Here is a 25,934-nt window from a genome sequence, read left to right on the forward strand (position 1 = left end):
CTCAACTCCTGCCTGACATAATTGATATGAACCTGAGTCACTGCGCGTCCACCGGTAGCCCCCCGGTGGACGTTTAGACTCAATCAGTTTCTATATCGTTGTCAGAAACGTTCCTGAACAACTTCCATTCTCTTTTCTCAGATATGTCTTCTCGTGGTCGCCCTGTGGGTATGACGACGCTCCTCAGGCTGAAGTGTTTGTGTGAGTGTGTGAGTGAGTGAGTGTGTGTGTGTGTGTATGTGTGTGAGTGTGTGTGAGTGTGTGTGAGAGTGTGTGAGTGTGTGAGTGTGTCATGAGGCTGGAGGACGTCTCCCTGCTACGCTAACATGTAGCTTAGCTCCCGCGGCGGGCTCAGGAGTAGAAGGTCAGCACGCTCTTGTGGTTGCCTCTGATGAGCAGCGTGGGCGGCAGGTCCTGGGTCAGGACGTCCAGCCAGGCCATGTACAGGAAGTCAGAGACGGACTCCTTGCGGGCGATGGGCATGCTCCTGCAGGGGGAGGCGGTCAGACGGCGTCCTGAGAAGCTTCAATGGTGCGGGACGCTCCTCTGTACTTACACGATGATCAGGTTGGCCTCCTTCGAGTTCTCCTGCAGCACCTCGTTCAGCCGCACCTGGAGGTTGGTCTGAAAGAGAGCAGCGTTAGCACCACGGCTCGGGGTCACGGGGTCACGGGGCGTCTCCCCGGGGGGCCGCCGGCCGTACCTTCTCCTCAAAGGAGCTCAGCTCCTCGTCCGTGATCTTCCAGGGCTGCTCCCTCCTCATAGCGGCCGCCTGCGCCGCGTCCTGAGAGCCGTCGTGCAGACAGAAGGGCTCGATCATCTCCTCCAGCTGCTGGGAGCTGCAGGGAGAGGGAGAGGGTCAGGGACGAGGACATGGCGAGGACACGGAGAGGGGACGAGGGGACGAGGACACGGTGAGGACACGGCGAGGACACGGCGAGGACACGGCGAGGACACGGCGAGGACACGGCGAGGACACGGCGAGGGGACGAGGACACGGCGAGGACACGGCGAGGACACGAGGACACGGCGAGGACACGAGACGAGACACAGCGGCGAGGACAGCGAGGCGAGACCTGGCGAGGACACGGCGAGGGGACGAGGACACGGCGAGGGGACGAGGGCACGACGAGGGGACGAGGACACGGCGAGGACACGGCGAGGGGGCGAGGACACGGCGAGGACAGCGAGGGCGAGACACAGCGAGACACGGCGAGGGCGAGGACACGGCAGGAGGGCGAGACACGGCGAGGGCGAGACAGCGAGGCGAGACACGAGACACGGCGAGGACAGCGAGGACACGGCGAGGCGACACAGCGAGGGCGAGACACGGCGAGGCGAGACACCGAGGACCATGGCGAGGACACGAGACACGGCGAGGAGGACACGGCGAGGGGACGAGGACACGGCGAGGGGACGAGGACACGAGGACACGGCGAGGACAGCGAGGCGAGACACGGACACAGCGGCGAGACACGGCGAGGGACACAGCGAGGGACGAGGACACAGCGGCGAGGACACGGCGAGGCGAGACACAGGACACAGCGAGGACGAGACAGCGAGGGGCGAGGACACGGCGAGGGGACGAGGACACGGCGAGGACACGGCGAGGGGACGAGGACACGAGGACACGGCGAGGGGACAAGGGCACCACGAGGACACGGCGAGGGGACGAGGACACGGCGAGGGGACGAGGACACAAGGACACGGCGAGGACACGGCGAGGGGACGAGGACACGTTATTAACATGATCAATAAGGATATAGTTATTAATATAATCATGATGTATCACCCATCATTAAACTACCACCACCACCTACCTCCATCATCAAACTACCACCCCTACCTCCATCATTAAACTACCACCACCACCTACCTCCATCATTAAACTACCACCACCACCTACCTCCATCATCAAACTACCACCACCCCTACCTCCATCATTAAACTACCACCACCACCTACCTCCATCATTAAACTACCACCACCACCTACCTCCACACACACACACTTACTGTAAATATTGTGTTGTTTTTTATTGTAAATAGTGTGTACTTGTTGCCCTTGCACATTCCTGCTGAGCATTGCCACTTTCATTTCACTGCACACCCTGTGTGTGTATGTGACAAATAAAACATCTTGAATCTTGAAACTACCACCACCAACTACCTCCATCATCAAACTACCACCCCTACCTCCATCATTAAACTACCACCACCAACTACCTCCATCATCAAACTACCACCCCTACCTCCATCATTAAACTACCACCACCAACTACCTCCATCATCAAACTACCACCACCACCTACCTCCATCATCAAACTACCACCCCTACCTCCATCATTAAACTACCACCACCACCTACCTCCATCATTAAACTACCACCACCACTCCATCATCAAACTACCACTGCCTCCATCATTAAACTACCACCACCAACTACCTCCATCTTCAAACTACCACCTACCTCCATCATTAAACTACCACCACCACCTCCATCATCAAACTACCACCTACCTCCATCATTAAACTACCACCACCACCTACCTCCATCATTAAACTACCACCACCAACTACCTCCATCATCAAACTACCACCCCTACCTCCATCATTAAACTACCACCACCACCTACCTCCATCATTAAACTACCACCACCAACTACCTCCATCATTAAACTACCACCACCACCTACCTCCATCATTAAACTACCACCACCAACTACCTCCATCATCAAACTACCACCACCACCTACCTCCATCATTAAACTACCACCACCACCTACCTCCATCACCAAACTACCACCCCTACCTCCATGATTAAACTACCACCACCAACTACCTCCATCAATAAACTACCACCACCTACCTCCATCATTAAACTACCTACACCACCTACCTCCATCATTAAACTACCACCACCAACTACCTCCATCATTAAACTACCACCACCACCTACCTCCATCATTAAACTACCACCACCGACCACTCACCTCTCCTTGCGGGGCGCGATGTGGATGTTGTCGATGACGTGGATGTCCGTGCAGTTAATTCTGAATTTCTTCAGCAGAGACTTCATCCTGCAACACAGATGATGACAGTGATGAAGGTCCACAGACAGGGTGGAGGTCCACAGACAGGGTGGAGGTCCACTAGGAGGACTCACTCCTGCTGGTCCTGCTCACAGCGGCCCGGCTGGCCCACGATGAAGATCCTCAGCTTACTGTCCTTCCACTTCTTCCTGGTGGTCAGGATGTAGGGCAGCAGCAGCGTGAGGCCTGGGGGCCACATGATCAATAAGGGTATATTATTAATATGATCAATAAGGGTATATTATTAATATGAATAAGGGTATATTATTAATATGATCAATAAGGTTATATTATTAATATGATCAATAAGGGTATATTATTAATATGATCAATAAGGGTATATTATTAATATGAATAAGGGTTTATTATTAATATGATCAATAAGGGTATATTATTAATATGATCAATAATGGTATATTATTAATATCAATAAGGGTATATTATTAACATGATCAATAAGGGTATATTATTAATATCATCAATAAGGGTATATTATTAATATCAATAAGGGTATATTATTAACATGATCAATAAGGGTATATTATTAATATGAATAAGGGTATATTATTAATATCAATAAGGGTATATTATTAATATGATCAATAAGGGTATATTATTAATATGATCAATAAGGGTATATTATTAATATCAATAAGGGTATATTATTAATATGATCAATAAGGGTATATTATTAATATGATCAATAAGGGTATATTATTAATATGAATAAGGGTATATTATTAACATGATCAATAAGGGTATATTATTAATATGAATAAGGGTATATTATTAATATGAATAAGGGTATATTATTAATATGATCAATAAGGGTATATTATTAATATCAATAAGGGTATATTATTAACATGACCAATAAGGGTATATTATTAATATGATCAATAAGGGTATATTATTAATATGATCAATAAGGGTTTATTATTAATATGAATAAGGGTATATTATTAATATGATCAATAAGGTTATATTATTAATATGATCAATAAGGGTATATTATTAATATCAATAAGGGTATATTATTAATATCAATAAGGGTATATTATTAACATGATCAATAAGGGTATATTATTAATATGATCAATAAGGGTATATTATTAATATCAATTAGGGTATATTATTAACATGATCAATAAGGGTATATTATTAATATGATCAATAAGGGTTTATTATTAATATGAATAAGGGTATATTATTAATATGATCAATAAGGGTATATTATTAATATCAATAAGGGTATATTATTAACATGATCAATAAGGGTATATTATTAATATCAATAAGGGTATATTATTAACATGATCAATCAGGGTATATTATTAATATCAATAAGGGTATATTATTAATATCAATAAGGATATATTATTAATATGATCAATAAGGGTATATTATTAATAGCAATAAGGGTATATTATTAATATGATCAATAAGGGTATATTATTAATATGATCAATAAGGGTATATTATTAATATCAATAAGGATATATTATTAATATGATCAATAAGGGTATATTATTAATATCAATAAGGATATATTATTAATATGATCAATAAGGGTATATTATTAATATCAATAAGGGTATATTATTAATATCAATAAGGATATATTATTAATATGATCAATAAGGGTATATTATTAATATCAATAAGGATATATTATTAATATGATCAATAAGGGTATATTATTAATATCAATAAGGGTATATTATTAATATCAATAAGGGTATATTATTAACATGATCAATAAGGGTATATTATTAATATCAATAAGGGTATATTATTAACATGATCAATAAGGGTATATTATTAATATGATCAATAAGGATATAGTTATTAATATAATCATGATGTATCACCCATCATTAAACTACTACCACCACCTCCAAAATTAAACTACCACCCTACCTCCATCATTAAACTACCACCACCACCTACCTCCATCATCAAACTACCACCACCACCTCCATCATTAAACTACCACCACCACCTACCCCCATCATTAAACTACCACCACCACCTACCCCCATCATTAAACTACCACCCCTACCTCCATCATTAAACTACCACCACCACCTACCTCCATCATTAAACTACCACCACCTCCTACCTCCATCATTAAACTACCACCACCTACCTCCATCATTAAACTACCACCTCCAATTACCTCCATCATTAAACTACCACCACCTACCTCCATCATTAAATTACCCACCTCCACCTACCTCCATCATTAAACTACCACCACCTACCTTCATCATTAAACTACCACCGCCACCATTAAACTACCACCTCCACCTACCTCCATCATTAAACTACCACCACCACCTACCTCCATCACTAAACTACCACCACCTACCTCCACCATTAAACTACCACCTCCACCTACCTCCATCATCAAACAGCCACCACACATCGATGGTTCCCTTCGGCTGCTTCTTCTGGAACTGAGCGCTGGCCTCCATCAGCTTCTCGTTCATCTTGGCAACCTGCGGAGGAGGAGGACCGCACACCGACACTGAGAGAGGGAAGGAGGAGAAATGAGGAGGAGGAGGAGAGAAAGGAGGAGGAGGGAGGAGGGAAAGGAGGAAGGAGGAGGAGGAGGAGAATTAGTGCAAAGTAACTTTAAGAGCTGAACAGACATTATTTCACTTTACTAACGACCATCGGCGCGTTGCCAGGACACAGCTCATTAGAGTGTGTGTGTGGGTTTACAGACTGAAGTCAGGTTTACAGACTGAGGTCAGGTTTACAGACTGAAGTCAGGTTTATAGACTGAAGTCAGGTTTACAGTCTGAAGTCAGGTTTACAGACTGAAGTCAGGTTTACAGACTGAAGTCAGGTTTACAGACTGAGGTCAGGTTTACAGACTGAAGTCAGGTTTACAGACTGAAGTCAGGTTTACAGACTGAGGTCAGGTTTATAGACTGAAGTCAGGTTTACAGACTGAAGTCAGGTTTACAGACTGAGGTCAGGTTTATAGACTGAAGTCAGGTTTACAGACTGAGGTCAGGTTTACAGACTGAAGTCAGGTTTATAGACTGAAGTCAGGTTTATAGACTGAAGTCAGGTTTACAGACTGAGGTCAGGTTTACAGACTGAAGTCAGGTTTACAGACTGAAGTCAGGTTTACAGACTGAGGTCAGGTTTATAGACTGAAGTCAGGTTTACAGACTGAAGTCAGGTTTACAGACTGAGGTCAGGTTTATAGACTGAAGTCAGGTTTACAGACTGAGGTCAGGTTTACAGACTGAAGTCAGGTTTATAGACTGAAGTCAGGTTTATAGACTGAAGTCAGGTTTACAGACTGAGGTCAGGTTTACAGACTGAAGTCAGGTTTACAGACTGAGGTCAGGTTTATAGACTGAGGTCAGGTTTATAGACTGAGGTCAGGTTTACAGACTGAAGTCAGGTTTATAGACTGAAGTCAGGTTTACAGACTGAGGTCAGGTTTACAGACTGAAGTCAGGTTTACAGACTGAGGTCAGGTTTACAGACTGAAGTCAGGTTTACAGACTGAGGTCAGGTTTATAGACTAAAGTCAGGTTTATAGACTGAAGTCAGGTTTACAGACTGAGGTCAGGTTTACAGACTGAGGTCAGGTTTATAGACTGAAGTCAGGTTTACAGACTGAGGTCAGGTTTACAGACTGAAGTCAGGTTTATAGACTGAAGTCAGGTTTACAGACTGAGGTCAGGTTTACAGACTGAGGTCAGGTTTATAGACTGAAGTCAGATTTATAGACTGAAGTCAGGTTAATAGACTGAGGTCAGGTTTATAGACTGAGGTCAGATTTATAGACTGAAGTCAGGTTTACAGACTGAGGTCAGGTTTACAGACTGAAGACAGGTTTACAGACTGAAGTCAGGTTTACAGACTGAAGTCAGGTTTATAGACTGAGGTCAGGTTTACAGACTGAAGTCAGGTTTATAGACTGAGGTCAGGTTTACAGACTGAAGTCAGGTTTATAGACTGAGGTCAGGTTTATAGACTGAAGTCACGTTTACAGACTGAAGTCAGGTTTACAGACTGAGGTCAGGTTTACAGACTGAGGTCAGGTTTACAGACTGAAGTCAGGTTTATAGACTGAAGTCAGGTTTACAGACTGAGGTCAGGTTTACACACTGAACTCAGGTTTACAGACTGAAGTCAGGTTTACAGACTGAGGTCAGGTTTACAGACTGAAGTTAGGTTTACTACCACCACCACCTAGGTTTATAGACTGAAGTCAGGTTTACAGACCGAAGTCAGGTTTATAGACCGAAGTTAGGTTTATAGACCGAAGTCAGGTTTACAGGCTGAAGTCAGGTTTGTAGACTGAAGTCAGGTTTACAGGCTGAAGTCAGGTTTACAGGCTGAAGTCAGGTTTACAGGCTGAAGTCAGGTTTGTAGACTGAAGTCAGGTTTATAGACTGAAGTCAGGTTCATAGACTGAAGTCAGGTCTATAGACTGAAGTCAGGTTTACAGACTGAGGTCAGGTTTACAGACTGAAGTCAGGTTTACAGACTGAGGTCAGGTTTATAGACTGAGGTCAGGTTTACAGACTGAAGTCAGGTTTATAGACTGAATTCAGGTTTACAGACTGAGGTCAGGTTTACAGACTGAAGTCAGGTTTATAGACTGAGGTCAGGTTTACAGACTGAAGTCAGGTTTACAGACTGAGGTCAGGTTTACAGACTGAGGTCAGGTTTACAGACTGAAGTCAGGTTTATAGACTGAAGTCAGGTTTACAGACTGAGGTCAGGTTTACACACTGAACTCAGGTTTACAGACTGAAGTCAGGTTTACAGACTGAGGTCAGGTTTACAGACTGAAGTCAGGTTTACATACTGAAGTCAGGTTTACAGACTGAAGTCAGGTTTACAGACTGAAGTCAGGTTTATAGACTGAAGTCAGGTTTACAGACTGAGGTCAGGTTTACAGACTGAGGTCATGTTTATAGACTGAAGTCAGGTTTACAGACTGAAGTCAGGTTTACAGACTGAAGTCAGGTTTACAGGCTGAACTCAGGTTTGTAGACTGAAGTCAGGTTTATAGACTGAAGTCAGGTTCATAGACTGAAGTCAGGTTTACAGACTGAGGTCAGGTTTACAGACTGAAGTCAGGTTTACAGACTGAGGTCAGGTTTATAGACTGAGGTCAGGTTTACAGACTGAAGTCAGGTTTATAGACTGAAGTCAGGTTTATAGACTGAAGTCAGGTTTACAGACTGAAGTCAGGTTTACAGACTGAAGTCAGGTTTACAGACTGAAGTCAGGTTTACAGGCTGAAGTCAGGTTTACAGGCTGAAGTCAGGTTTGTAGACTGAAGTCAGGTTTACAGACTGAAGTCAGGTTTACAGACTGAGGTCAGGTTTACAGACTGAAGTCAGGTTTACAGACTGAAGTCAGGTTTATAGACTGAAGTCAGGTTTATAGACTGAAGTCAGGTTTACAGACTGAGGTCAGGTTTACAGACTGAAGTCAGGTTTACAGACTGAGGTCAGGTTTATAGACTGAGGTCAGGTTTACAGACTGAAGTCAGGTTTATAGACTGAAGTCAGGTTTACAGACTGAAGTCAGGTTTACAGACTGAAGTCAGGTTTACAGACTGAGGTCAGGTTTACAGACTGAAGTCAGGTTTATAGACTGAGGTCAGGTTTACAGACTGAAGTCAGGTTTACAGACTGAAGTCAGGTTTATAGACTGAGGTCAGGTTTATAGACTGAAGTCAGGTTTATAGACTGAAGTCAGGTTTACAGACTGAGGTCAGGTTTACAGACTGAAGTCAGGTTTACAGACTGAGGTCAGGTTTACAGACTGAAGTCAGGTTTACAGACTGAAGTCAGGTTTACAAACTGAAGTCAGGTTTACAGACTGAGGTCAGGTTTACAGACTGAGGTCAGGTTTACAGACTGAAGTCAGGTTTACAGACTGAGGTCAGGTTTACAGACTGAAGTCAGGTTTACAGACTGAAGTCAGGTTTACAGACTGAGGTCAGGTTTATAGACTGAGGTCAGGTTTACAGACTGAAGTCAGATTTATAGACTGAAGTCAGGTTTACAGACTGAAGTCAGGTTTACAGACTGAGGTCAGGTTTACAGACTGAAGTCAGGTTTACAGACTGAAGTCAGGTTTACAGACTGAGGTCAGGTTTACAGACTGAAGTCAGGTTTACAGACTGAAGTCAGGTTTACAGACAGGTCAGGTTTACAGACTGAAGTCAGGTTTACAGACTGAGGTCAGGTTTACAGACTGAGGTCAGGTTTACAGACTGAAGTCAGGTTTACAGACTGAGGTCAGGTTTACAGACTGAAGTCAGGTTTACAGACTGAGGTCAGGTTTATAGACTGAAGTCAGGTTTATAGACTGAAGTCAGGTTTACAGACTGAGGTCAGGTTTACAGACTGAAGTCAGGTTTACAGACTGAGGTCAGGTTTATAGACTGAGGTCAGGTTTATAGACTGAGGTCAGGTTTACAGACTGAAGTCAGGTTTACAGACTGAAGTCAGGTTTACAGACTGAAGTCAGGTTTACAGACTGAGGTCAGGTTTACAGACTGAAGTCAGGTTTATAGACTGAGGTCAGGTTTACAGACTGAAGTCAGGTTTACAGACTGAAGTCAGGTTTATAGACTGAGGTCAGGTTTATAGACTGAAGTCAGGTTTATAGACTGAAGTCAGGTTTACAGACTGAGGTCAGGTTTACAGACTGAAGTCAGGTTTACAGACTGAGGTCAGGTTTACAGACTGAAGTCAGGTTTACAGACTGAAGTCAGGTTTACAAACTGAAGTCAGGTTTACAGACTGAGGTCAGGTTTACAGACTGAAGTCAGGTTTACAGACTGAGGTCAGGTTTACAGACTGAAGTCAGGTTTACAGACTGAAGTCAGGTTTACAGACTGAGGTCAGGTTTACAGACTGAAGTCAGGTTTACAGACTGAAGTCAGGTTTACAGACAGGTCAGGTTTACAGACTGAAGTCAGGTTTACAGACTGAAGTCAGGTTTACAGACTGAAGTCAGGTTTATAGACTGAGGTCAGGTTTACAGACTGAAGTCAGGTTTACAGACTGATGTCAGGTTTACAGACTGAGGTCAGGTTTACAGACTGAAGTCAGGTTTATAGACTGAGGTCAGGTTTACAGACTGAAGTCAGGTTTATAGACTGAGGTCAGGTTTACAGACTGAAGTCAGGTTTACAGACTGAAGTCAGGTTTACAGACTGAAGTCAGGTTTATAGACTGAGGTCAGGTTTATAGACTGAAGTCAGGTTTACAGACTGAGGTCAGGTTTATAGACTGAGGTCAGGTTTACAGACTGAAGTCAGATTTACAGACTGAAGTCAGGTTTACAGACTGAAGTCAGGTTTACAGACTGAAGTCAGGATTATAGACTGAAGTCAGGTTTACAGACTGAAGTCAGGTTTATAGACTGAAGTCAGTTTTACAGACTGAAGTCAGGTTTATAGACTGAAGTCAGGTTTACAGACTGAGGTCAGGTTTACAGACTGAAGTCAGGTTTATAGACTGAAGTCAGGTTTATAGACTGAGGTCAGGTTTACAGACTGAGGTCAGGTTTACAGACTGAAGTCAGGTTTACACACTGAAGTCAGGTTTATAGACTGAAGTCAGGTTTATAGACTGAAGTCAGGTTTATAGGCTGAGGTCAGATTTACAGACTGAAGTCAGGTTTACAGACTGAAGTTAGGTTTACTACCACCACCACCTAGGTTTATAGACTGAAGTCAGGTTTACAGACTGAAGTCAGGTTTACAGACTGAGGTCAGGTTTACAGGCTGAAGTCAGGTTTACAGGCCGAAGTCAGGTTTACAGACCGAAGTCAGGTTTATAGACCGAAGTCAGGTTTATAGACTGAAGTTAGGTTTATAGACTGAAGTCAGGTTTACAGGCTGAAGTCAGGTTTGTAGACTGAAGTCAGGTTTACAGGCTGAAGTCAGGTTTGTAGACTGAAGTCAGGTTTATAGACTGAAGTCAGGTTTACAGACTGAAGTCAGGTTTATAGACTGAAGTCAGGTTTACAGACTGAAGTCAGGTTCATAGACTGAAGTCAGGTTTACAGACTGAGGTCAGGTTTACAGACTGAAGTCAGGTTTATAGACTGAAGTCAGGTTTACAGACTGAAGTCAGGTTTACAGACTGAGGTCAGGTTTATAGACTGAGGTCAGGATTATAGACTGAAGTCAGGTTTACAGACTGAAGTCAGGTTTATAGACTGAAGTCAGTTTTACAGACTGAAGTCAGGTTTATAGACTGAAGTCAGGTTTACAGACTGAGGTCAGGTTTACAGACTGAAGTCAGGTTTATAGACTGAAGTCAGGTTTATAGACTGAGGTCAGGTTTACAGACTGAGGTCAGGTTTACAGACTGAAGTCAGGTTTACACACTGAAGTCAGGTTTATAGACTGAAGTCAGGTTTATAGACTGAAGTCAGGTTTATAGGCTGAGGTCAGATTTACAGACTGAAGTCAGGTTTACAGACTGAAGTTAGGTTTACTACCACCAAGTCAGGTTTATAGACTGAAGTCAGGTTTACAGACTGAAGTCAGGTTTACAGACTGAGGTCAGGTTTACAGGCTGAAGTCAGGTTTACAGGCCGAAGTCAGGTTTACAGACTGAAGTCAGGTTTATAGACCGAAGTCAGGTTTATAGACTGAAGTCAGGTTTACAGACTGAAGTCAGGTTTACAGACTGAAGTCAGGTTTATAGACTGAAGTCAGGTTTACAGACTGAAGTCAGGTTTGTAGACTGAAGTCAGGTTTATAGACTGAAGTCAGGTTTACAGACTGAAGTCAGGTTTATAGACTGAAGTCAGGTTTACAGACCGAAGTCAGGTTTATAGACTGAAGTTAGGTTTACAGACTGAGGTCAGGTTTACAGACTGAAGTCAGGTTTACAGACTGAAGTCAGGTTTACAGACTGAAGTCAGGTTTACAGACTGAAGTCAGGTTTATAGACTGAGGTCAGGTTTACAGACTGAAGTCAGGTTTACAGACTGAAGTCAGGTTTATAGACTGAAGTCAGGTTTATAGACTGAAGTCAGGTTTACAGACTGAGGTCAGGTTTACAGACTGAAGTCAGGTTTACAGACTGAAGTCAGGTTTATAGACTGAAGTCAGGTTTACAGACTGAAGTCAGGTTTACAGACTGAAGTCAGGTTTACAGACTGAGGTCAGGTTTACAGACTGAAGTCAGGTTTACAGACTGAAGTCAGGTTTACAGACTGAAGTCAGGTTTATAGACTGAGGTCAGGTTTATAGACTGAAGTCAGGTTTACAGACTGAGATCAGGTTTACAGACTGAAGTCAGGTTTACAGACTGAAGTCAGGTTTACAGACTGAGGTCAGGTTTACAGACTGAAGTCAGGTTTACAGACTGAAGTCAGGTTTACAGACTGAGGTCAGGTTTATACAGACTGAAGTCAGGTTTATAGACTGAAGTCAGGTTTACAGACTGAAGTCAGGTTTACAGACTGAAGTCAGGTTTACAGACTGAAGTCAGGTTTACAGACTGAGGTCAGGTTTACAGACTGAAGTCAGGTTTACAGACTGAAGTCAGGTTTACAGACTGAAGTCAGGTTTACAGACTGAAGTCAGGTTTACAGACTGAAGTCAGGTTTAGAGACTGAGGTCAGGTTTACAGACTGAAGTCAGGTTTACAGACTGAGGTCAGGTTTACAGACTGAAGTCAGGTTTATAGACTGAGGTCAGGTTTACAGACTGAAGTCAGGTTTATAGACTGAGGTCAGGTTTACAGACTGAAGTCAGGTTTACAGACTGAAGTCATGTTTACAGATTGAAGTCAGGTTTATAGACTGAGGTCAGGTTTATAGACTGAAGTCAGGTTTACAGACTGAGGTCAGGTTTATAGACTGAGGTCAGGTTTACAGACTGAAGTCAGATTTACAGACTGAAGTCAGGTTTACAGACTGAAGTCAGGTTTACAGACTGAAGTCAGGTTTATAGACTGAAGTCAGGTTTACAGACTGAAGTCAGGTTTACAGACTGAAGTCAGGATTATAGACTGAAGTCAGGTTTACAGACTGAAGTCAGGTTTATAGACTGAAGTCAGTTTTACAGACTGAAGTCAGGTTTACAGACTGAGGTCAGGTTTACAGACTGAGGTCAGGTTTACAGACTGAAGTCAGGTTTATAGACTGAAGTCAGGTTTATAGACTGAGGTCAGGTTTACAGACTGAGGTCAGGTTTACAGACTGAAGTCAGGTTTACACACTGAAGTCAGGTTTATAGACTGAAGTCAGGTTTATAGACTGAAGTCAGGTTTATAGGCTGAGGTCAGGTTTACAGACTGAAGTCAGGTTTACAGACTGAAGTTAGGTTTACTACCACCACCACCTAGGTTTATAGACTGAAGTCAGGTTTACAGACTGAAGTCAGGTTTACAGACTGAAGTCAGGTTTACAGACTGAGGTCAGGTTTACAGGCTGAAGTCAGGTTTACAGGCCGAAGTCAGGTTTACAGGCCGAAGTCAGGTTTACAGACCGAAGTCAGGTTTATAGACCGAAGTTAGGTTTATAGACTGAAGTCAGGTTTACAGGCTGAAGTCAGGTTTGTAGACTGAAGTCAGGTTTACAGGCTGAAGTCAGGTTTGTAGACTGAAGTCAGGTTTATAGACTGAAGTCAGGTTTACAGACTGAAGTCAGGTTTATAGACTGAAGTCAGGTTTACAGACTGAAGTCAGGTTTACAGGCTGAAGTCAGGTTTGTAGACTGAAGTCAGGTTTATAGACTGAAGTCAGGTTCATAGACTGAAGTCAGGTTTACAGACTGAGGTCAGGTTTACAGACTGAAGTCAGGTTTATAGACTGAAGTCAGGTTTACAGACTGAAGTCAGGTTTACAGACTGAGGTCAGGTTTATAGACTGAGGTCAGGTTTACAGACTGAAGTCAGGTTTACAGACTGAAGTCAGGTTTATAGACCGAGGTCAGGTTTATAGACTGAAGTCAGGTTTATAGACTGAAGTCAGGTTTATAGACTGAAGTCAGGTTTACAGACTGAGGTCAGGTTTACAGACTGAAGTCAGGTTTACAGACTGAAGTCAGGTTTATAGACTGAGGTCAGGTTTACAGACTGAAGTCAGGTTTATAGACTGAGGTCAGGTTTATAGACTGAAGTCAGGTTTATAGACTGAAGTCAGGTTTACAGACTGAGGTCAGGTTTACAGACTGAAGTCAGGTTTACAGACTGAGGTCAGGTTTATAGACTGAGGTCATGTTTACAGACTGAAGTCAGGTTTACAGACTGAAGTCAGGTTTACAGACTGAAGTCAGGTTTACAGACTGAGGTCAGGTTTACAGGCTGAAGTCAGGTTTACAGGCCGAAGTCAGGTTTACAGGCCGAAGTCAGGTTTACAGACCGAAGTCAGGTTTATAGACTGAAGTTAGGTTTATAGACTGAAGTCAGGTTTACAGGCTGAAGTCAGGTTTGTAGACTGAAGTCAGGTTTACAGGCTGAAGTCAGGTTTGTAGACTGAAGTCAGGTTTATAGACTGAAGTCAGGTTTACAGACTGAAGTCAGGTTTATAGACTGAAGTCAGGTTTACAGACTGAAGTCAGGTTTACAGACTGAAGTCAGGTTTACAGGCTGAAGTCAGGTTTGTAGACTGAAGTCAGGTTTATAGACTGAAGTCAGGTTTATAGACTGAAGTCAGGTTTACAGACTGAAGTCAGGTTTACAGACTGAGGTCAGGTTTATAGACTGAGGTCAGGTTTACAGACTGAAGTCAGGTTTATAGACTGAGGTCAGGTTTATAGACTGAAGATTCAAGATTCAAGATGTTTTATTTGTCACATACACACACAGGGTGTGCAGTGAAATGAAAGTGGCAATGCTCAGCAGGAATGTGCAAGGGCAACAAGTACACACTATTTACAAATAAAAAACAACACAATATTTACAGTAAGTGTGTGTGTGTATGTGTGTGTGTGTGTGTGTGTGTGCCTAAGAGGGGCAGTTGTGTGGGTCTATGTGGGGGTCCTGGTGAGGTCGGAGTTCACAGTCCTGATGGCCTGAGGAAAGAAACTCCGTCTCAGACTCTCTGTTCTTGCAGCGTGACTACGGAGGCGCCTGCCTGACCGCAGCAGCTGAAACAGTCTGTTGTTGGGGTGGTGAGGATCCTTCATGATCCTGCCGGCTCTGGTTCTGCACCTCCTGGTGTACAAGTCCTGCAGGGTGGGAGTGTAGTTCAATAGTGCGCTCAGCCGAACGCACTACTCTCTGCAGAGCCTTCCTGTCCTGAGCGGAGCAGTTGCCAAACCAGGCTGTGATGCTTCCTGTCAGGACGCTCTCTACAGCTCCAGAGTAGAAGGACTGAAGGATCCTCTGGGAAACTTTAAATTTCCTCAGCTGCCTGAGGTGGTAGAGGCGCTGCCTTGCCTTTCTCACCAGAGTGTCTGTGTTTGTTGACCATGTCAGATCCTCGGTGATGTGGACTCCCAGGTATTTATACCCGCTCACCCTCTCCACAGTAGTCCCGTTAATCCCCAGTGGTGAGTACGTCCTCTGTTGTTGTACCCTCCTAAAGTCCACAATCAGCTCCTTAGTTTTGGTGACATTCATGATGAGGCTGTTGTCCTGGCACCAGAGTGACAGATCAGCAACTTCCTCCAGGTAGGCCTTCTCGTCGTTGTCGGAGATCAGGCCCACCACCACTGTGTCATCCGCAAACTTGATGATGGTGTTGAGCTGAACCTGGCCACACAGTCATGTGTGTACAGGGAGTACAGTAGGGGCTGAGGACGCAACCCTGGGGATCCTGTGTTCAGGGAGTAGGATTTGGAGGTGTGTCTGCCCACCCTGACCACCTGTGGCCTGGCGGTCAGGAAGTCCAGGATCCAAGCACACAGGGGGGTGTTCAGTCCCAGCTCAATCAGCTTGCCGGCCAGTCTGGAGGGGACTATGGTGTTGAAAGCTGAACTATAATCAATGAACAGCAGTCTCACATAGCCCCCCCTCTGGCTGTCCAGATGAGAGAGTGTGGTGTGCAGTACCTGGGAGACAGCATCATCCGTGGATCTGTTTGGGCGATAAGCAAACTGCAGCGGGTCCATGGAGGAAGGGAGGAAGGCGCAGATGTAGTCCTTTATCAGCCTCTCAAAGCAGTTCATGACCACCGAGGTGAGGGCCACCGGTCGGTGAAGTCAGGTTTATAGACTGAAGTCAGGTTTATAGACTGAAGTCAGGTTTACAGACTGAGGTCAGGTTTACAGACTGAGGTCAGGTTTATAGACTGAGGTCAGGTTTACATACTGAAGTCAGGTTTACAGACTGAAGTCAGGTTTACAGACTGAGGTCAGGTTTACAGACTGAGGTCAGGTTTACAGACTGAAGTCAGGTTTACAGACTGAGGTCAGGTTTACAGACTGAAGTCAGGTTTACAGACTGAGGTCAGGTTTATAGACTGAAGTCAGGTTTACAGACTGAGGTCAGGTTTACAGACTGAGGTCAGGTTTATAGACTGAAGTCAGGTTTATAGACTGAAGTCAGGTTTACAGACTGAAGTCAGGTTTACAGACTGAGGTCAGGTTTATAGACTGAAGTCAGGTTTATAGACTGAAGTCAGGTTTACAGACTGAGGTCAGGTTTATAGACTGAGGTCAGATTTATAGACTGAAGTCAGGTTTACAGACTGAAGTCAGGTTTACAGACTGAAGTCAGGTTTACAGACTGAAGTCAGGTTTACAGACTGAAGTCAGGTTTACAGACTGAGGTCAGGTTTACAGACTGAAGTCAGGTTTACAGACTGAAGTCAGGTTTACAGACTGAGGTCAGGTTTACAGATTGAAGTCAGGTTTACAGACTGAAGTCAGATTTACAGACTGAAGTCAGGTTTATAGACTGAGGTCAGGTTTACAGACTGAAGTCAGGTTTACAGACTGAAGTCAGGTTTATAGACTGAGGTCAGGTTTACAGACTGAAGTCAGGTTTATAGACTGAGGTCAGGTTTACAGACTGAAGTCAGGGTTACAGACTGAAGTCAGGTTTATAGACTGAGGTCAGGTTTATAGACTGAAGTCAGGTTTACAGACTGAAGTCAGATTTATAGACTGAAGTCAGGTTTACAGACTGAAGTCAGGTTTACAGACTGAAGTCAGGTTTACAGACTGAGGTCAGGTTTACAGACTGAAGTCAGGTTTACAGACTGAACTCAGGTTTACAGACTGAAGTCAGGTTTATAGACTGAGGTCAGGTTTACAGACTGAAGTCAGGTTTACAGACTGAAGTCAGGTTTACAGACTGAAGACAGGTTTATAGACTGAGGTCAGGTTTACAGACTGAAGTCAGGTTTATAGACTGAGGTCAGGTTTATAGACTGAAGTCAGGTTTACAGACTGAGGTCAGGTTTATAGACTGAGGTCAGGTTTACAGACTGAAGTCAGATTTATAGACTTAAGTCAGGTTTACAGACTGAAGTCAGGTTTACAGACTGAGGTCAGGTTTACAGACTGAAGTCAGGTTTACAGACTGAAGTCAGGTTTACAGACTGAGGTCAGGTTTACAGACTGAAGTCAGGTTTACAGACTGAAGTCAGGTTTACAGACTGAGGTCAGGTTTACAGACTGAAGTCAGGTTTATAGACTGAAGTCAGGTTTACACACTGAAGTCAGGTTTACAGACTGAAGTCAGGTTTACAGACTGAGGTCAGGTTTACAGACTGAAGTCAGGTTTATAGACTGAAGTCAGGTTTACAGACTGAAGTCAGGTTTATAGACTGAAGTCAGGTTTACAGACTGAAGTCAGGTTTATAGACTGAAGTCAGGATTATAGACTGAAGTCAGGTTTACAGACTGAAGTCAGTTTTACAGACTGAAGTCAGGTTTATAGACTGAAGTCAGGTTTACAGACTGAGGTCAGGTTTACAGACTGAAGTCAGGTTTATAGACTGAAGTCAGGTTTATAGACTGAGGTCAGGTTTACAGACTGAGGTCAGGTTTACAGACTGAGGTCAGGTTTACAGACTGAAGTCAGGTTTCCACACTGAAGTCAGGTTTATAGACTGAAGTCAGGTTTATAGACTGAAGTCAGGTTTATAGGCTGAGGTCAGGTTTACAGACTGAAGTCAGGTTTACAGACTGAAGTCAGGTTTACAGACTGAAGTTAGGTTTACTACCACCACCACCTAGGTTTATAGACTGAAGTCAGGTTTACAGGCCGAAGTCAGGTTTACAGGCCGAAGTCAGGTTTACAGACCGAAGTCAGGTTTACAGGCCGAAGTCAGGTTTACAGACTGAAGTCAGGTTTATAGACCGAAGTCAGGTTTATAGACTGAAGTCAGGTTTACAGGCTGAAGTCAGGTTTGTAGACTGAAGTCAGGTTTGTAGACTGAAGTCAGGTTTACAGGCTGAAGTCAGGTTTGTAGACTGAAGTCAGGTTTATAGACTGAAGTCAGGTTTATAGACTGAAGTCAGGTTTATAGACTGAAGTCAGGTTTACAGGCTGAAGTCAGGTTTGTAGACTGAAGTCAGGTTTACAGGCTGATGTCAGGTTTGTAGACTGAAGTCAGGTTTATAGACTGAAGTCAGGTTTACAGACTGAAGTCAGGTTTACAGACTGAAGTCAGGTTTACAGGCTGAAGTCAGGTTTGTAGACTGAAGTCAGGTTTATAGACTGAAGTCAGGTTCATAGACTGAAGTCAGGTTCATAGACTGAAGTCAGGTTCATAGACTGAAGTCAGGTTTATAGTGTTAGAAGTGGGACAAATAAATGAAAATTTTTCTGGGATTAGCAAGGGGATCCGTAGACCAGGCCGGGAAAGAGCGAATGCGGAATGTTAGTAATAAAACAGATCAAAGGTGACCCCAGTTCCATTAGACTACAACAACAGGAAAGCAACAAGGCATCCATCAGGCCGGCCGACAGGGAGAGTGGCTGTAAGGTCAAATGAAAGCGTCGAGGCCATCGCTGGGACGATAAGCAGAGGGCCAGGTGTGACAGAACACGGGTCCTGAGTGGTCATCTTTGGCGTTTACAACCGGTGACCCTCTGTCTGAACTCACTCAGGGGCCCCACGCCGACACCAGATGTAAACATTGCACCTCTTGTGATATTCAAATGAAGACCTGTTTGATTGTGTGTTCGGAGCCCATATCCTCACCATATGGGCCCAAGAGGATGTTACTGCGGAGTGAATCAACACAAGCCTGGATTCATGTGGGTTAACCTGCCTGTAGATCAATGGTCTTTGATATGATAATGTAACCTATGTCCCCCATATGTTCTGTATCCTGACCCCCAGTTATAATGTGTTCTGTGTCACTGCCCACGGGAAGTCTCACCAAGTCTGGAAGGGGCTGTAAAGAGGGTACCCTAAGTGCCTGAGAGATAAGAGGAGACACCCGGAGACAGGTCACCGAGGTGACCGAGCTCATCTAAACCAGCTAAGACAACAAGACAACGGTCCCCCTCTTTGATGTGGGACAGAGAGTCTCTCCAGAACCTCTCAGGAAGAGAGGGGGGGGGGGATGAACCCCCCATCAGCACCCCGAAGAGGGACGGATATCCGGTAAAAGTGGGAGGAGCCGAGGGTATAAAGGTGACGAACAGAGGAAACAGGGGATCTTAAGAAAAAGAGAGTTTTTGAGTTGTTGTGATTTTTGCGTCAGGCTCCCGTGAGGGAACTCACTTGTAATTGTACTTTGTTTATTTCTTTCTTCTTTTTTTGAATAAAATACTTGGCTGCCTGGCAGTCTTAAACTTTACATTCGGTTTGTGGACCTACTTTTTTGTGAGACCTATTTCTTCACCTGTCGACCCACCCGAGGAGACCGAAGGCGGAGACCCGAGATCGGACCCCCGCCGCCCCCGAGGTGAGTCTGAGCGACATCTGCACGGCTACACCCACTGACCTCAGTTATCCAGGGCACATACTGATTCCTCACACACCTGTAACTGACATTTTGTACTGAAGAGAGATATCGCTGCAGCTGGTAGACCTCCGTCTCTCGGCCGAGCCGTGGTTGGTTCTGGGACCCAGAGAGGGACTCGTAACACCGAGTCCTCGTCGCGGAGGTCGTCCTAAAAATAGAATATTACTAAGTGTCCCGCCAGCCGCTCTACGAGCCTGGTACCCTCGAGCGTGTTGGGCAGAGACCCGATAATTGAAGAAACAGCGTTTCTCTCCGCGGAGATCGATCTGACATCATCTAGGGGTGTCGCGCGCCGAGCCGAACAGCAACCACTGTCGAGGTGCACGCGCGTCATTCATCAGGCCCGAACGGTCGCAGAATCATATAGAGGGAGTTACTGATCTCCGCCTCCCTCCCCCGTAACTCGGTCTTCGCCCTCGCTCGAGTTTCCCGTTCCCCCTCGAAGCTAAAGGCGAGGATACCGTGACCGGGGCGATCATCAGAAGAGAGGCCGGGCATCGTGACCCGTGGACCCGCGTCCTCTCCAGTGCGACAGGTTAGCAGCGCGCGGTGACGCGCTGCGCCTGGGCGTCGCCGACGTGCTTTTACGACAGTTTGCTACACGTCTGTCCTTAGAGCACGATTATCTCCCTCAATAAAGTACCCGGGGTGAGCCGGCTCGCACCTCAAACCTTCCCCCCCCTCCTCTCCATCTCTCCTCTCCCGTCTCGTCCCCCCTCCCCGCTCCTCTCCTCTCCCGTTTCCCCTACACGAGAAGAAGCGGCGTGACTTTTCTTTCCGTCTCCCACCCGAGGCGACCGAATCGGTTTACGTACGCGTCTCTCTTAATAATAGACTGAAGTCAGGTTTATAGACTGAAGTCAGGTTCATAGACTGAAGTCAGGTTTATAGACTGAAGTCAGGTTTATAGACTGAAGTCAGGTTTATAGACTGAAGTCAGGTTCATAGACTGAAGTCATGTTCATAGACTGAAGTCAGGTTTGTAGACTGAAGTCAGGTTCGTTGACTGAAGTCAGGTTCGTAGACTGAAGTCAGGTTTGTAGACTGAAGTCAGGTTCATAGACTGAAGTCAGGTTTATAGACTGAAGTCAGGTTCATAGACTGAAGTCAGGTTCATAGACTGAAGTCAGGTTTATAGACTGAAGTCAGGTTCATAGACTGAAGTCAGGTTCATAGACTGAATTCAGGTTTGTAGACTGAAGTCAGGTTTATAGACTGAAGTCAGGTTCATAGACTGAAGTCAGGTTCATAGACTGAAGTCAGGTTCATAGACTGAAGTCAGGTTCATAGACTGAAGTCAGGTTCATAGACTGAAGTCAGGTTTGTAGACTGAAGTCAGGTTTGTAGACTGAAGTCAGGTTTATAGACTGAAGTCAGGTTCATAGACTGAAGTCAGGTTCATAGGCTGAAGTCAGGTTCATAGACTGAAGTCAGGTTTGTAGACTGAAGTCAGGTTTATAGACTGAAGTCAGGTTCATAGACTGAAGTCAGGTTCATAGACTGAAGTCAGGTTTGTAGACTGAAGTCAGGTTTATAGACTGAAGTCAGGTTCATAGACTGAAGTCAGGTTCATAGACTGAAGTCAGGTTTGTAGACTGAAGTCAGGTTTATAGACTGAAGTCAGGTTCATAGACTGAAGTCAGGTTCATAGACTGAAGTCAGGTTTGTAGACTGAAGTCAGGTTTATAGACTGAAGTCAGGTTCATAGACTGAAGTCAGGTTCATAGACTGAAGTCAGGTTTGTAGACTGAAGTCAGGTTTATAGACTGAAGTCAGGTTTATAGACCGACCTCTGGTGGTGAGCACTTGCTTCGAGGTCTTCCTGGACTTCCTGAACATCCCTCTGGCTTTGCCTCCATTGGGCATCGAGTCTTTGTCCAGGTCCTGCTGCTCCTTCGCTGCTCTGAGCGTCTCCTCTGGAGACACAAGAAGAGAGGAGACATTATGAAGTTATGGTGCCATCTTCCTGAGAACAACCTTTATACATATTCAGTTATCTAGGGAGCAAAGAGTCCTCATCAGCTGATTAGAGTCCAGAGGATTTGACTTCTTCTTTTGGTTGAAGCCGTCACGTCTAAACCTCGACTTCTTCTCTTCCTGGATCCTGTATGTGTGTATGTATGTATGTATATATGTATTTATGTATGTATGTATGCATTTATATGTATGTATGTATTTGTGTTTATGCATGTATTTATATGTTTATGTATGTATTTATGTGTTTATGTATGTATTTATATGTTTATGTATGTAATTATATGTTTATGTATGTAATTATGTATGCATTTATGTGTTTATGTATTTATATGTTTATGTTTGTATGTATTTATTTATGTATGTAATTATGCATGTATTTATGTGTTTATGTATGTATTTATATGTTCATGTATGTAATTCTCTATTCATGTATTTATGTGTGTGTGTATGTATTTATGTGAGTATGTATTTATGTATGCATGTATTTATGCGTGTATGTATTTGTGTATGTATGTATGTGTGTGTGTATGTATGCATTTATGTTTTTATGTTCTTATGTATGTATTTATGTTTTTATCGATGTATTTATATATGTATATATCTATGTGTTTATGTATGTATGTGTTTATGTATGTATCTATGTTTTTATCTATGTATTTATGTATGTATGTATGTTTTTATCTATGTATTTATGTATGTATGTACACTACCGTTCAAAAGTTTGGGATCACCCAGACAATTTCGTGTTTTCCATGAAAACTCACTTTTATTTATCAAATGAGTTGCAAAATGGATAGAAAATATAGTCAAGACATTGACAAGGTTAGAAATAATGATTTGTATTTGAAGTATTAATTTTCTTCTTCAAACTTTGCTTTCGACAAAGAATGCTCCTTTTGCAGCAATTACAGCATTGCAGACCTTTGTCATTCTAGCTGTTAATTTGTTGAGGTAATCTGTTGAAATGTCACCCCACGCTTCCTGAAGCACCTCCACACGTTGGATTGGCTTGATGGGCACTTCTTGAGGACCATACGGTCAAGCTGCTCCCACAACAGCTCAATGGGGTTGAGATCTGGTGACTGGCCACTCCATTACAGACAGCAAGCTGCCTGCTTCTTCCCTCAAGAGTTCTTCACAATGTGGAGGTGTGCTTTGGGTCATTGTCCTGTTGGAGGAGGACATTGGCTCCAATCAAGCGCTGCCCACAGGGTATGGCATGGCGTTGCCAAATGGAGTGATAGCCTTCCTTATTTAAAATCCCTTTTAACTGGTACAAATCTCCCACTTTCCCAGCACCAAAGCAGCCCCAGACCATCACATGATCTCCACCATGCTTGACTGATGGTGTCAGGCACTCTTCCAGCATCTTTTCACCTGTTCTGCGTCTCACAAATGTTCTTCTGTGTGATCCAAACACCTCAAACTTGGATTCATCTGTCCAGAACACCTTTTCCCAATCTTCCTCTGTCCAATGCCTGTGTTCTTTTGCCCATACCAATCTTTTCTTTTGATTGGCCAGTCTCAGATATGGCTTTTTCTTTGCCACTCTGCCTAGAAGGCCAGCATCCCGGAGTTGCCTCTTCACTGTCGACGTTGACACTGGCGTTTAGCGGGTACCATTTTAAGAAGCTGCCAGTTGAGGACCTGTGAGGCGTCTATTTCTCAAACTAGAGACTCTAATGTACTTGTCTTCTTGCTGAGTTGTGCACCGGGGCCTCCCACTTCTCTTTCTGCTCTGGTTAGAGCCCGTTGGTGCTGTTCTCTGAAGGGAGTAATACACACCGTTGGAGGACATTTTCAGTTTCTTTGCAATGTCTCGCATGGAATAGCCTTCATTTCTAAGAACAAGAATAGACTGGCGAGTTTCACAGGAAACTTCTTTTTTTCTGGCCATTTTGAGAGTCTTATCGAACCCACAAATGTGATGCTCCAGATAATCAACTAGCTCAAAGGAAGGCCAGTTTTATAGCTTCTCTCATCAGCAAAACAGTTTTCAGCTGTGCTAACATAATTGCACAAGGGTTTTCAAGGGTTTTCTAATCATCCATTAGTCTTCTAAGGCGATTAGCAAACACAATGTACCATTAGAACACTGGAGTGATAGTTGATGGAAATGGGCCTCTATACACCTCTGGAGATATTTCATTAGAAACCAGACATTTCACCTAGAATAGTCATTTACCACATTAACAATGTATAGAGTGTATTTCTGATTGATTTAATGTTATCTTCATTGAAAAAAACAATGCTTTTCTTTGAAAAATAAGGACATTTTTAAGTGATCCCAAACTTTTGAACGGTAGTGTATGTATGTGTTTATGTATGCATTTATGTTTTTATCTATGTATCTATGTATTTATGTATGTATTTATGTGTGTATGTATTTATGTGTTTATGTATGTGTGTATGTATGTATGTATTTATGTTTTTATGGATGTATCTATGTATGTATTTATGTGTTTATGTATGTATGTATTTATGTTTTTATGTATGTGTTTATGTATTTATGTATGTATGTATGTTTTTATGTATGTATGTATTTATGTTTTTATCTAGGTATTTATCTATGTGTTTATGTATGTATTTATGTAATTATGTATGTATTTATTTATGTATGTATGTATTTATGTGTGTATGTATTTATGTATGTATTTATGTGTGTATGTATTTATGTATGTATGCATGTATTTATGTGTGTATGTATTTATGTACAGTATGTATGTATGTTTTTATGTATGTATGTATTTATGTTTTTATCTAGGTATTTATGTATGTGTTTATGTATGTATGTATGTAATTATGTATGTATTTATGTATGTATGCATGTATTTATGTATGTGTATATGTATTTATGTAAAGTATGTATGTATTTATGTGTGTATGTATTTATGTGTGTTTGTATTTATGTATGTATTTATGTATGTATGTATTTATGTGTGTATGTATGTATTTATGTATGTATGCGTGTATGTATTTATGTGTGTATGTATTTATGTATGTATGTATTTATGTATGTATTTATGTATGTATGTATTTATGTATGGATATATTGATATATATATATATGTGTGGATATGTGTGTATATATGTATATATATATGTTTGTGTATATATTTATATGTGTTTGTGTATATATATATATGTTTGTGTATATATTTATATGTGTATATATTTATGTATGTATGTATGTATTTATTTATGTATTTATGTGTGTATGTATTTATGTGTGTATGTATTTATGTATGTATTTATGTATGTATTTATGTGTGTATGTTTTTATGTGTGTATGTATTTATGTGTGTATGTATGTACGTATTTATGTATTTATGTATTTATGTGTGTATGTATTTATGTGTTACTTCCTGACTGTCTGTGTTCTGACACGTCTGTCTGAGGTTTCTGACCTTCGGCCTCCACGATGTGCGACACGTCCAGCCCCTGGTTCATCCTCAGGATCAACGTCCCGTACTCAAAGTCAAAAGCATCGCTGTGAACAGAGAGAAGAGCATGAGGACCCAGAGCTGAGGGTTCTGACCCGAGAGATTCTGGTTCTGGTGGGACTCACTGCAGGACTCCCACATAACTCTGCACTGCCTCGGTGGTCGTGGTCCTCCAGTTCCTCTGGAAGCCGATCAGCAGCGTGTTGGGCTTCATGCGGCCGAGACCCGAGGCCTGGAGGGACAGAACCACACTAAAGCCAAGACCCAACGGGACCACTGGTACCAGAACCATGACCCAACAGGACCACTGGTACCAGAACCATGACCCAACAGGACCTCTGGTAACAGAACCATGACCCAACAGGACCACTGGAGCAACACTGGTCCCAGAACCATGACCCAACAGGACCACTGGTACCAGAACCATGACCCAACAGGACCTCTGGTAACAGAACCATGACCCAACAGGACCACTGGAGCAACACTGGTACCAGAATCATGACCCAACGAGACCGCTGAAGCCAATCGTG

The 25,934-nt window shown here is 43.2% G+C and overlaps 1 protein-coding gene across 1 annotated transcript; it reads right to left on the minus strand.

Annotated features, from left to right (window-relative positions):
- Nucleotides 1–25,727, minus strand: LOC130192572 (solute carrier family 12 member 1-like). Its single transcript, XM_056412658.1, has 10 exons — nt 25,719–25,727; nt 25,530–25,636; nt 25,369–25,451; nt 21,775–21,900; nt 5,493–5,621; nt 3,166–3,277; nt 2,993–3,079; nt 704–839; nt 557–624; nt 1–487 (listed from the first exon to the last, which is right to left on the minus strand). Exons 1-10 carry the CDS (start codon nt 25,725–25,727, stop codon nt 352–354), a joined length of 993 nt encoding a protein of 330 aa, XP_056268633.1. The 3' UTR covers nt 1–351.
- Between the last annotated feature and the right edge of the window lie 207 nt (nt 25,728–25,934).

This window comes from Pseudoliparis swirei, chromosome 4, assembly GCF_029220125.1.
Source record: "Pseudoliparis swirei isolate HS2019 ecotype Mariana Trench chromosome 4, NWPU_hadal_v1, whole genome shotgun sequence".
NCBI classification, from domain to species: domain Eukaryota; kingdom Metazoa; phylum Chordata; class Actinopteri; order Perciformes; family Liparidae; genus Pseudoliparis; species Pseudoliparis swirei.

Coding starts and splice junctions, on each gene's coding strand:
- LOC130192572 (XM_056412658.1), bottom strand. Junction 3,278..5,492: donor GTGGCTGTTTGATGATGGAG/GTAGGTGGAGGT, acceptor TGTGGCCCCCAG/GCCTCACGCTGCTGCTGCCC. Junction 840..2,992: donor ATCGCGCCCCGCAAGGAGAG/GTGAGTGGTCGG, acceptor CTCTCCCTGCAG/CTCCCAGCAGCTGGAGGAGA.